At 33.3% G+C, this 13,690-nt stretch overlaps 1 protein-coding gene across 1 annotated transcript; it reads left to right on the top strand.

The window, feature by feature from the left end:
* Positions 1 to 4,414: 4,414 nt before the first annotated feature.
* On the top strand, positions 4,415 to 8,652 carry LOC104905107 (gibberellin-regulated protein 1-like). Its single transcript, XM_048647029.2, has 3 exons — positions 4,415 to 4,622; positions 6,270 to 6,309; positions 8,271 to 8,652. Exons 1-3 carry the CDS (start codon positions 4,545 to 4,547, stop codon positions 8,450 to 8,452), a joined length of 300 nt encoding a protein of 99 aa, XP_048502986.1. The 5' UTR covers positions 4,415 to 4,544; the 3' UTR covers positions 8,453 to 8,652.
* The last annotated feature ends 5,038 nt before the right edge of the window (positions 8,653 to 13,690 follow it).

Genomic DNA, 13,690 nt, shown 5'->3' with positions numbered 1-13,690 from the left:
ATGGTTTAGAAGATGCCCACGAACTGTTGGGTATGGAACAAATTATGGCCTTTCATGTGTTCTCTAAAGTATCATGTTGGTATTCTGAAGATGTGATGAATGTCTGTAAAACATGGAGGAAGTTGTGGAAAATAAAGGATTCAGTTCATTGGACGCCTGAGTGGGAGGACACCTCCATGAAGGCCTGGGCTCTCAAGTCCATAATTTTTGAAGATGGTGTTGATTTTTGGGCTCACATTAGTGGTGAGTGGTGGGCTTACTGTGATGGGTTCCCAATTTTATTTGGTGAAGAATAAAGCATTAATTAGAGTTAGTTAGGGCTAGGTGTTTTTTTGTGTTTTTTTTAGCTGGGACTGTTATTAATGTAAGCAACTCCTTTTTTGGAAGATAGAATCTTTAAACTATTATTATTTGTCACTAAATAATGACATTGTTATGTCATATTAGTGACAAATGTTTTGTAATTAATTGATGAATGCTAAATATATATATGAAGTTGGTTAATGTTTTTTTCTGTTATGTATATATGAATTATTGTGTTCTATTTCATATATGTTTTTTAGATTGGTATAGTGTTGGAATTTTTGATATAGTGTAGTTTTGAATGATATAGTGTATGTGCTTCTGTTCTAATATAGTGTATATTAATATTATATAGTGTATGTTAAAATCATATAGTGTATGTTAAAATGATATAGTGTATATTGATAATGTATGTTATAGTGATATAGTTTATGTTTCAGTAATATAGTGGAAGTTACAATGATATAGTGTATGTTGTAGTGATATAGTGTATGTTAAATGATATAGTGTATGTTATAATGATATAGTGTATGTTTCAGTGATATAGTGTATGTTACAGTGATATAGTGATATAGTGTATGTTAAAATGATATAGTGTATATTAATATGATATAGTTTATGTTTCAGTGATATAGTGTATGTTAAATGATATAGTGTATGTTTAAATGATATAGTGTATATATAGATTATATAGTGTACTTATTGATATAGTGTATGTTAGAATGATATAGTGTATGTTACAATGATATAGTGTATGTTACAATGATATAGTGTATGTTATAATGATATAGTGTACTTATTGATATAGTGTATATTACAATGATATAGTGTATGTTACAATGATATAGTGTATAATAAAATGATAATAGTGTATAACAAAATGATATAGTGTATATTACAATGATATAGTGTATGTTAGAATGATATAGTGTATATTATAATGATATAGTGTATGTTAAAATGATATAGTGTATGTTATAATGATATAGTGTATGTTTCAGTGATATAGTGTATGTTACAATGATATAGTGTATGTTATAATGATATAGTGTACTTATTGATATAGTGTATATTACAATGATATAGTGTATGTTACAATGATATAGTGTATAATAAAATGATAATAGTGTATAACAAAATGATATAGTGTATATTACAATGATATAGTGTATGTTAGAATGATATAGTGTATATTATAGTGATATAGTGTATGTTAAAATGATATAGTGTATGTTATAATGATATAGTGTATGTTTCAGTGATATAGTGTAATGTTAAAATGATATAGTTTATGTTATAGTGATATAGTGTATATTAAAATGATATAGTGTATGTTAGAGTGATATAGTGTATGTTACAATGATATAGTGTATGTTACAATGATATAGTGTATAATAAAATGATATAGTGTATAACAAAATGATATAGTGTATGTTTCTGTAATGCATGTAAGTAAATAACTTCTATATTTCCTATTGTTTTCCTATAGAATATAATGTATCTCTGTATGATATAGTGTATCTCTGTATCATATGTGTATCTATTTTTAATATAGTGTAAGTACTTACCTGAAATGACAGCTGAATTAGATTCATCACTTGAAACAAATGAAGTAGGATATTGATTTTCTATCTCATCATGAAACAGAACCACATTACCTACATAAAGTTATAGTGTTACTCTTTTGCTTAATTAAAGAAATGAAACTATTGATTTGGATGCTGTTACCTTCAACAGTTGGTGTATTATTGAGATCTATTATCAGTGAATCTTGATGCTCATTTTGGATTGAATTGTGATGATTTTCGTCGTCGATTGCTTCAATGTTGTTCGCCGTCGTCGAGTGATATAGATTGTCTATACTATATGGTTCAATACTCTGATTGAGATCTATTTGATCAATTAAACCTGATTTTTCCATGAATTTTTCGCAATTGTTCAATTCGAAAGGAAATTGTTGAAGAATCGATTTAGTTTGTAGGTAATTTCAATGGAGAGAAACAATAATTTGCAGAAATTTAATAGCGATTGAATCTATGGTTTTTGGAAATATTGAAGAGAGAGAAAGTGGCGGATTTTGGAAGTATTGAAGAGAGAGAAAATCGCGCATTTTTGGTAATTAAAAGTTTAGTAATGTTTAATGGGTCACGTGCGTGGGCCTGGTCCACACTATTTTTAGTGTGAACCGGGTCCACGCAAGTCGGATTGTATTTTTACTTAAGGACTTCTACGCGTTCTCTTTGATGATTTTTGAGACAGTGTTAGCATCACAACCTTTCGCTTTGATTGCATGAGTGTGTTATAATATTAGGATATGGAATATTCTGTAAATATTTTTCTACTCTTCTATTTTTGTTTAGATTAGTTTATATTGAATCAGTTATATGCTTTCCTAATATCTTGCGTTAGTCCACGCTTGTATACTGTGTATATTAACCAAATTCATGAATGTGAATACTTAAGGATTAATCTCTAATAATGGGTATCAGCAAAGCAACCTAATAGCAGCATTCATGGCGGTTAGTGAGCTTTCCCTTTTTGGCTTTTTCAAGTGTTTGGAGAGTGGTCGCCCTGATAATTTATATGTGAAGTGGTGGTGCTTTGAGGGAGGGGAGAGGGTGGGAAAGTGAATAAGAAGAATAAGGGAGTAGAGAGGAAAATACAGGTGGAACTTTTTGCAGTGAAGAAGGGTGAGTTGTTACCGGAGAGCTTATGATGCTTTCAGGGCAGCAATGGGGTAGGGAGGGGATATGTGTTTAGGTGGCTTCGGGATTAAGCATGGTGATTTCAGGGGAGAACGAAGGCAGAGATGGGGGAAGGAGAAAGAAAATTGAGGAAAGTAGGAGGGAAAAAAAGAAAAGAAAGAAAGTTCATTTTTTTTTTCTAAAGTTTAAATAAAAAGTAAAAAAAACCAACCAACCAAATAATGACACATATCAACATAAGTGGCACGTCAGCTAGTTTAACTCCTACAACAAGTTCACAACCGGTAATGACCACCTGTGAGAATTTTTTTGAAAGTTTGATATATTAAATAATAATCCAAAGTTTGTATTAATTATTGCGGGAGAATCGGCAGAGTTTGTATTATTCTAGCTAAATCATTCTTCGTTTTACTAAATCACTCATTATCCTAACTTGCTTTCAACCTGTTTAAATATAAAAACTTACCCAACTTGTTAATTGTTATTAAACTGACCTGATCCAATACAAGATTTTATTGATCTTAACTTATTTCTACTCAATCAGCTGAAAGAATATAAAGTTCTGTAAAAAAGAATTCGCTACTATTCTACACTTGTGAAATACTTGTACTAGTATTAATTATAGTAATTTTCAACATTTATAAATTACAATAATTATTCTAAATATAAGATATACTAAATGTTTACTCTTTCAAGCGACCAAAAATTCAAGATTGAACAAAGCCAAGACAATATAACCGACCCCAAAAGACAAAATTACTTTTATGCATGTCTAAGAAAACATACACTAGAAGATATTAAAATCGATCAAAATGAAAATAAATGATTATGTTTCGAGTTGTTGGCATTAATATTTAAGTCGATTTCAAGTTGAGTCAATTTAATCAATTAGATTTGAGTAGAGTTAGTCTATTTATTGAGGACGTTTTGAAGTACCTGAATTCGTGACTTATTAAATTTTGGAGTAAATTAACTTCAAAGTTCGGATCTTTATTATCAAATAGAATAATATTGTATATAAATAATCTTTTTATCCTTTTATATACAATATTACACTAATAATTTAATATTATCGAGTCCAAGTCGAATTTTAGAGTTAAAATTTTCAGTTTGGTTTAACTTTATTAGGTTGAGACTCTAATGCGTTGACTCCTTTCCACCAACATGTAGGTAGCTAAAGACCAGACGTTGGTAGGAGCTAGGCTGCTTCTATCATTTAAGAACAACCTCAAACTTATCTATCCAACCCCCAAATTTATTTATTTATTTGAAAAGAAGTATTACAAAAAATACACTCTAGCATATGCCACTTCCTTTGCTTTTCACCCACTAAAATGCACTCTTTTTTTTATTATCTTTTGATTCGTATATTATGGTGTGCTATCATATGGCAGCTGTATCCTTTCTTGCATGAACATAAGCATCTTTTTGTGCACTATAAATACACCACGCTCAACATTTCTCTTCATCACTAGAACTTAAACACATCCAAATTAGACGCTCTTAAGCACAACAAATTTTACATTATTGCTAGCTATGGCAATTTCTAAGCTTATCATTGCTACTTTAGTTCTCTCTTTTCTCCTCCTTCATGTGGTTGAAGCTCAAGAAGTGGTTAGTTACTAATTACTATAGTCCTATAAACTAGAAGTATATTCGTGACATGCTATGTAGTCATGAATTATAAAGAATGACTAAATCTTGTGTATACGAACGGTCCGTTTGGTAGTTGGTCATAAATGATGGTAATGGGAATGAATTTGTGTGTAAATTTGTGAAAAATATCATTGTCCATTCCCATGGTAATGATAATTTATCCTAAAGTACTGTCCAATTTCCTTCTTGAATTTTCATTCCCATCTAATACCACCTTGTAGGTGGTAATGAGTGGTAATGAAAATTGTTTCCTCTTGGAGATAAAAACATAAGTTTAGGGGTGAGGTTGCTTGTCCATGGAGAAAAAATGTCTTCCCATTGAGATTTTGAGGGTACTTCCCTAATAAAATTACACTTAAAATTCATTCCCATTACCACAATTTATTAATGACTACCAAATAGGCCGGAATTGATACGATTTTTAAGGAGGTATTTGTTTAGTTAGGATAATTTTTCAAGTATTTAATTAAATAAGTTTGCTCAAAACATCTCAATCAAGCATTTTGCATTTATATTTATCCTTTCTAGTAACGAATAAATTAAATTTATTTTGTACAAATTTCATATGTTCGGTAATCTTTCACTTATTATAAAAACATGAACTTTTGGTAACATATACTCATACGTTCTTTTATTGTCTTAATATTTTTTTTTTCCTCCTTTCGAAAACTTGTAGTAAAATAAATTTTCTCTGTATTGTCCTCGCACATGTCATTCACCTAGAAGCCCAAGCCCTAAATCCCCTTTCTCCAACAATATTGAAGTTTGCTTGAATTGCTTATACCAAGATTTGAACATTAATCGCCACATAGGAAATAGAAAAGCATACCATTATTGGACCCAAAAATCTTTGATTATTTGTCTTAATAAATGGGTAATGTACAAATAAGCAGAGACAAGGGCGAAACATCTCCAATAATATACTAAAAGTCTGACATATGATGATTAATACCACACTTTGTTAAGTGAAAATTTCAGTTCATTATAACAAGAAAAAGGATGAATTATATATTATGTTTCTTAGCAACGACTATATGACATGATTCGACAGAATACTAATATTCCCTTGGTTCCTTTTGTTCATTTTTGTATATTATTGATACGAGTTATACATGTCTTATTTGTAACAGCATAAAAGAAAACGAGTGATATATGTCTTCTAAGATCAGTATATATCAATTATGTCTTATTATCTCTGTGTCTCACTCCTTTGTTTTTTCTGTTGGTCCTGAAAGCACATGTGTATTATTCTTTCGTACCTCCCAGGACCATCAGTAGTCAGTACTCAGTAGATGACAGAAAATGTTTATTATATTTGTTTTTTTTTATAAAGACTTATTATTACCTTTGTTTTATTTGATTTTTTGTTTAAAATTCTTTTTGGAAGAAGTTTTAGATATAATAAAGCATTTATAATGATATTATATACTCTTCCGTTCCGAATTAAATATAACAAATTCACTTTTACACATGTCGAGAAATTGTAGTCCAAACTCACAAGATCTTGCTAAAGGTCAATCAAGGAATTTCGACTCTATAATCATCAACAAAATTTACTCATTTGTGAACCCTAAAAGGCTAAAACTACATTCTTTTGACGTGCAGATTGAGAGCAACGGTCCAAAGAGGTCTCTACTTGGCATAAGTAAGTGTTGGAATGCTAATATTCAAGCATATGATGTTGACGATGTTATATTTACTCCCTTTAATAATTAGATGTACACTTACTACCTTAGTATGTAATTTTTAGTAGGAATAATTGTCATCAACTTTTGTCTCATACGCTAAATATAAATTATCTTTTGATCATTTTTTGAATGAGTCTATTTTTAAAACATATCAATTTTAAACATGTTAAATTACAAAAAGTATGACTTTTTTCTTCTTTTTTTCATTATTAATTTTTTTTTTTGTTTTATTTTCATCCATTTGAAGAGTTACATGTATCATATTTAAGCGGTTAGATTAGTTGACAACAGTCAAGAACTTGTTAAAAATAAATTAGTATTAAAGGTTGACTTGTTCAAGGATAATCAAAATGTTAGACTTGTTTTTAGAAGATGGCTTAAAGGTTTACTTATTCTTGACAATTTTTCCTTTTTAATATAGGAAAAATTGTCAAGAATAAGTCAACCTTTGCGTTGACCGCTTTTAACAAGTCAACCTTCATTTATTCCAGTAGCAAGTAAAGCTTGTACATGAATTAACTTTTAACAAGTTTTTTTACTTGTGACCGGAACAACCCCTACAATTTTCTTCAATTTTAACAGGTGTGTATTCTAGAACTCATTAAATTGTTCTCTAGACAATTTGCACTGCTTGAATTTTATAAAAGTTCCGTGAGAAACTTAAAACTGAACAAAATTGTAGGGTTGTTCAGGTCATAAGTAAAAAACTCGTTAAAAGTTAATTCATGTACAAGCTTTACTTGCTACTGGAATAAATGAAGGTTGACTTGTCAAAAGCGGTCAACGCAAAGGTTGACTTATTCTTGACAATTTTTCCTTTAATATAATCATTTACTCTTTTGAATTTACAAATTAATAACTTCAAATCCATTCGATACTATTATCAAGTTTCAGTTTTTGGTTCCAAAGATTCTAATATGACATGAGTTATATACTAAACCAAACTTAAGTTAGTAGTCACTAGTCATGTTAGAATTGAAAATTTGATAGAAAAAATTTTAAACTTCTTCTAATTTAAAATGAGTTTCTCATTTTCCAGAAAACAGAAAACCTAAACATAACGATGTTAATAACTAATAAACAAGTCCTTTCATACTAAGCTTAAGAAGTAAGAACCAACGAGAGAAGAATCTTAGTTTGTGTATTTATTAATTAATATGAAATATTATTAAAATTAAATCTCTACAAATATATTAAAAGGCATGACCTTTAAAATGAAATGTGAGTGTTTATTCACTAGTCTATTACAATTCCAATGCTTAATGATTTAAAATAAAACATAATAAAATCTTATAATTATATGTAATTATAAAGACATATAGACAAGTTTTTTGATCTCTAATACTTCTATTAAGTAATCTACCCTAATTCCATTGAAATTATTATTGTATCTCCAATTCCCTATAAGTTTTTTTAAAAAACTACTTATCATGTTATAACGTCCATTTTCCAATTTCGCAGTAGACAAAATATTACGAAAAGATAATCAAATCAAGTATGAGATTTATGATAAATAATATATTTCATAATTGTAACTTACTCGGGGCATCACTCAGACTCAAATACTACTTCCTTCGTCCCAAAATATAATTCCTATTTCATTTTATAGTCTCTAAGACGTACCTTTGACCTAGGATATATTCTATTTCTTATTAGTAAAAAATATAAAAAGTTAATATTACGAATTTACATATTGAGACGAATCTAACAATATCCCTCATGAATATGTTTTTTTTGTATATATTAGTAAGAATATTTGGTCAAAGTTTTTGAAGTTTGATTCTAAAATAGAAACGGAAACTATATTTTGGATCGGAGAGAGTAGTATTATTTAAAAAAATGATTGACTTTATAAGATGGTTAAAGTTAAATATTTTCTATAACATTATTAACAAAATTAGATGTGATTTTTGTGCAGATTGTGGAGCATCATGCGTGGCCAGGTGTCGGTTAAGCCGTAGGCCAAAGCTGTGCCACAGGGCATGCGGGACCTGCTGTGCTCGTTGTGGTTGTGTTCCACCGGGTACTTCCGGTAACCAAGAACAATGCGCCTGCTACTACAACCAGACTACCCATGGAGGAAAACGCAAGTGCCCTTAAGTTGGTTATATAATGCTACTCAAATCTTATGTAATTTAAAAGTAGTATTACTTCCCCAAAATTGAGCTTTGAATGTTCTGTACCTTTATACTGTGTTTTTATTTGTTTGGGTGATTACATTTATATGGTACTTGCTTTTAATTTATTGTATATTCACTTTGTGAATAAAATAGCCACGTGTTACGTTTTGGTCTTTCTAATTTTCTACTTATATCTAATCTGAGCTTCTATTCGTTGTCCATAAAGTACTTAAAATGGTCCCAATAATTCCCACGTGAATAGACTATTATACCCTTAGCTCCTTTTTTTACCATCTTAGTTTCCTTTGGCATTTGAATATTTTTACTTCATTTCAAATCTTTACTTCAACTCACACTTTTCTCTAAAATTACTACCACCCATCGCCACCATCGACCTCCAACCAACTGCCAGCACGAACGGCATTACCACCGGAAATAATGTCGTCTGCTACCAGAACATTCGCCCCATGGATGCAACATCATGGCAAGACGTTGCATCCGTGGTTGTAACGTTCTGCCAGAACGTTCGCCCCATGGATGCAACGTTTTGGCATAACGTTAGCTTATTGTTTTTACGTAAACTTTATTTTATATTACGTGATGTTAAATTCAATTACATATTTAATATTTTATTAAAAAATTAAAATAAGATTAATTTGGTCAAAATAATGTGTGAATATTCTGATCTTTTGTAATTAACGATAATTTGTTTTTTTTGGAGCGTGTTGGTGATGAAATTAATTATAACCAATATTTCGGCAATTGTCTTGAATTTGATACTCGTGATGATGCTGTCGAGCGGTGTAGGAAGATTGTTGTTGGTTTAGGTTTTTTCTTGACGATTACCAGTCACACAAAGAAGTATCAACTTCTAAATTGTGATCGTGGCAAGAAGAAAGAACTTCATGATTTCAGTTCAGCAATCAGGAGCGAAACAAAGGGAAAACCATGTGGCAGTGATTTCGGTTGTCCCTTGTCCCAATGAACAACGATGTCTATTGGGTAGTCGAGACTAGGGCGGAACATGGGTTTCATAATTACCCAATGATGTTATACCCAGAGGGTCATCGACAGTTTAGCGGTCTCAATCCCGGTGCGAAGAAGTTAGTTGGAAAACTATTGCAGCCCATGTGAAACCATGGCACATCATGAAAGTCGTTGAAGATGCATTTTCGTCTTTGAAGCATAACATGAGGCACATCTACAATTGTAGAGATGTATTAAGAAGGGTGAGATCAGAAGGCAGAAATGCAGCTCAGCAGTTTCTTATCAGGCTGTTCAAAGCAAGTATCTGTTTTGGCTCCATTCGGACGAGATGGGGAGGGTGACACATACATTCATTGCAACGTACAAGACAAACATGTACTTGTATCCTTTGGTAGAGATTGTTGGTGTCACATCAACCAACACGAATTTTCTTGTTGCATGGGCTTTGTTGCAGCATGAGTATACTGAGAGCTATCGCTAGATGTTGTTGACACTAAAAAACCTCATTGGCAATGTGGCTCCAAATGCCATTGTGACTGATCGAGATCTAGCTTTGTGCAAATATATCTCAGCGGTTTTTCCCACTTTTGCTCATCTACTTTGCACGTGGCATATTAACCATGATGTGGAGGCATGGGTAGCGAAGAAATGTGGCGGGAAAAAGAAGATCGGGGTTCAGTTCGGATGAGGATGTTGGGCTAGGGTTATGAATTCCAAAATCGAGGCTGAGTATGAAATAAATGTAGCCAATATGATGGAGGAGTGGGGTGCACTTGGGAAAACCACATCCACTAATTTTCGTACCTACATCCATGGGACTTGGCTTGTGCACAAGGAGAAGTTTATGCAATGTTCCAATCTTGAATGAGTTGCTCAACAGTCTGACATGTTTCTGTTAGACATTCATTGGGATCCCTATGTCCCATCATTGGACGAGTTGCATGTATCCACCTATTCATCCACTAAAAAAAAAAATACTGGGTCGTCAATATATTTAATACAGATACATTGATCCAAATTCCAAAATCATTCAAAAAAATATTACCTGCTCAGTCGCCGTATGATCTAGTATGAATCAAGCACCATTACCTCCATTCAATAGATATGGATGTGAATAATGTCGTTCATACCAAGACTAGTAATTAGTGCAGTAAGCCAACGATTCTGAACCCTTCTCAAACAGCTCTAAGTATATACAATTACCTGTTGTACACAAAATAATATTTGTTTAATTACCTGTCGGCAACGAGAACCACCCGGACTCACAATCGACAGCAGAAGATTGCACAACATACTTTCCCTTGCTAGGCCTAGATGCAGACTCTGGAGCAATAACATGAACAAGTATAATCTACATACGACCTAACTGCCGCAAACATCGATCAGGCATATAGGGCTCGATAACTCCCCGATACCGAATGGTGCCCCTGTATAATGTTCTCCGGATGGTGGTCAGATCAAAATCATGACTATAAGGCAACCAATCAACCTAGTTTACAAACATCAACAACCTTATTTAATGAAATGCAAGTATAGAACAAACTCATAATAATAGTACATAAAAGTTAACTTACATCCTCTGCTGTTAGTGTGTGTCCAACTGTCTCCTGATAGAACAAAGACGGTCATGAGACCTCTTCTCCGGGAACACAATCCAACACTGCGCTCGTGGACCTCCCCCACCACTGCTATGCGTGTGGCCTGAAGCATGGAAAGTACTCATAAATCCATGCTTGGAGTAAAGTCAAACAGCCGCTGATCCCGATTGTGGAGGTCCGACTAGCCTCACTCAGCTGACGATACAAGTACGCAAGTGTAGCCGACCCCTAGGAGAATGTGTGAATGATATCTGGAGACCTGGCCTTAACAAGGTCAAATGGTCTCAAGCTCAATCCACTCTTATCTGTGAACAAACCACAACCTAGAATCAACCATATAATACTCGTCAGCTGTCTCTCCAATGGAGCAGGTAGCTGTGCGTCTGACAGAATTTTAGCAACCCCTTGTGCAGCAATGGCACCATTTTCCCAAAATGGACTCCCGAGGTATGCAACTGTCCTACCGATCGAGTCAGCAACAAAACCCATAAGTGTACCACTCAAAGTGGTGTCATGAACCAGGCACCCCTCAACTGGAATATGCAATATATGCCACACATCATGCATCATGATCGTCATCTCCCCACATGGTAGGTGAAAAGAACTCGTATCAGGCTACCACCGCTCGACAAATGCTGAAATCAATGGCGCATCAATGTCCCTGAACATAGTAAAAGGGATATGGTACAGAGACGTTCTACGAAGACAAGCTTGTATCGGTGGAGGCAATGCCCTAACCCACGTCCTCAAACGTGCACAAATCCTCTCTCGGGTCTGACACCTCAGGGGAATTCTACCTCCCCCCCCCCCAAATCTCCATAGCTACATGTCCACCAAAACTAGGGATAACAGACCCAACCATAGGTCCTTCTTCAACTGGATCTGTGACCTTCCAGCTAAGGTCATCGACATCTTTCCCCTTTCCCTTTCGACTCTCAACAGCCGATGAACTCCCCTCGCCCCAAATAAACCGCCAACCCTACCCTTACGAACATTCCAACGATCACCAAATGTAGGGTCTGGATCTCTCTCAAACTCCTGCATAACTGCATCGTGAACATCATCATCGTAAAGAACATCATAACCCGCCTGACGTGAACCCGGGTCATTTCCCCCCCCCCCCTTATCCATCTCCAAATGCTCCATTGCATTGTACGACCCACCAACCCCCTCATCGTGTAACTGAAGCTAACGTCGCGGACTAGTCGGGTTCATCCGCGTCCTCCTAACTGAAGTAGAAACACCATGTGAGTGCGGATGACGCGACCCCAAATCCTCGTAGTGCACACCGCGAAATTAGAGAAGTGTCTTCCCGGCAAATTGTCGAAACCCGGATGGCTAATTCATCAACAAATACGCAAAAAATAATAAAATTATAAATCAATACATTAACCATTAAAAATCCTACAACAATAAATCAATGCTACAATAATAATTATAATTAAATTAAAACACAATAAATAATATTTTATGAATTAATTTAATAAAATATTCCAATAATACTAATGATAATAATAATAATAATAATAATAATAATAATAATAAATATGATAAAAATAATAATTACAACAACAACAACAATAGTAATAATAATAACAACATCAAAAACAATAATAATTAATGATCATAATAATAATAATAATAATACTAATAATAATAATTATAAAAATAATAATAATAATAATACAATAAAAATAACAATTATTATAATAACAATAATAATAATAATAGCAACAACAATAATAATAACAATAATAATAATAAATGTAAAAAGGTGGGCGGCAGATTCCTAGGAACATGCGAAAGTTTCTTGAAAACAGAACATTGGGCAGTGCGAAAATCCCGAGGGAAAAAACAATTGACGCCTTGCCAGTTCGTTCCTTTCATGGGGCGAACATTTCCCTTGAACGTTCCTTCCATGGAAGGAACGTCTAGCCCTCCTTGATGAATAGAAATCTTATCCCTAGCATCCTTGTATCCGGCCCTCTTGTACTTAGCTTAATTTTCTTTCTCTATAGCTTAGATTGTAATCCTCTTTAGACTTTTTATAGTAGAATCTTTTCTTTCAATCATTGCCTCCTGTTTTCAAATTTCCAAATTTCTCATCAAGTATTACACTGTCTTGGACGAAATGAACTATCACTTTAACTGTTTAACAATGGATGAATTTAATCCAAGCATTACTTGAGCACCAACTGCCAAAGTTATTCGGCCTAAAATATGGACGCTCCAATCATGGATGATATTAATCCAAGGATATTTAATCCAAGCATTATTTGAACACCAAGTGCCAAAGTTATTTATCTTAAAATCTAGACGCTCCAATCATGAACGAATTTAATCCAAGGATATTTAATCCAAGCATTATTTGAACACCAAGTGCCAAAGTTATTCGTCAAAACTTACACAAGTGTTTCTTGATGCTTACTCTGGACAATTTGCTACTTGCTTTCTATTTTGTATATTCATTATGCATTGGTTCTCCCCCCCCCCCTTCTATCGACGAAGAGAGTTTAGCAAACTCTTTGTCCTGACACTAGTGGAAAAAAACCCTACCTGATGCGGTCAAAACTGACCTTTCAGATGCGGTTTTGGTCCGCATCAGGTGGGCTCGCAGCAGGTGTATAACACAT

Source organism: Beta vulgaris, chromosome 1 (genome assembly GCF_026745355.1).
Source record: "Beta vulgaris subsp. vulgaris cultivar EL10 chromosome 1, EL10.2, whole genome shotgun sequence".
In the NCBI taxonomy this organism is placed as follows: domain Eukaryota; kingdom Viridiplantae; phylum Streptophyta; class Magnoliopsida; order Caryophyllales; family Amaranthaceae; genus Beta; species Beta vulgaris.
This window is presented reverse-complemented; position numbering and strand designations above follow the sequence as displayed.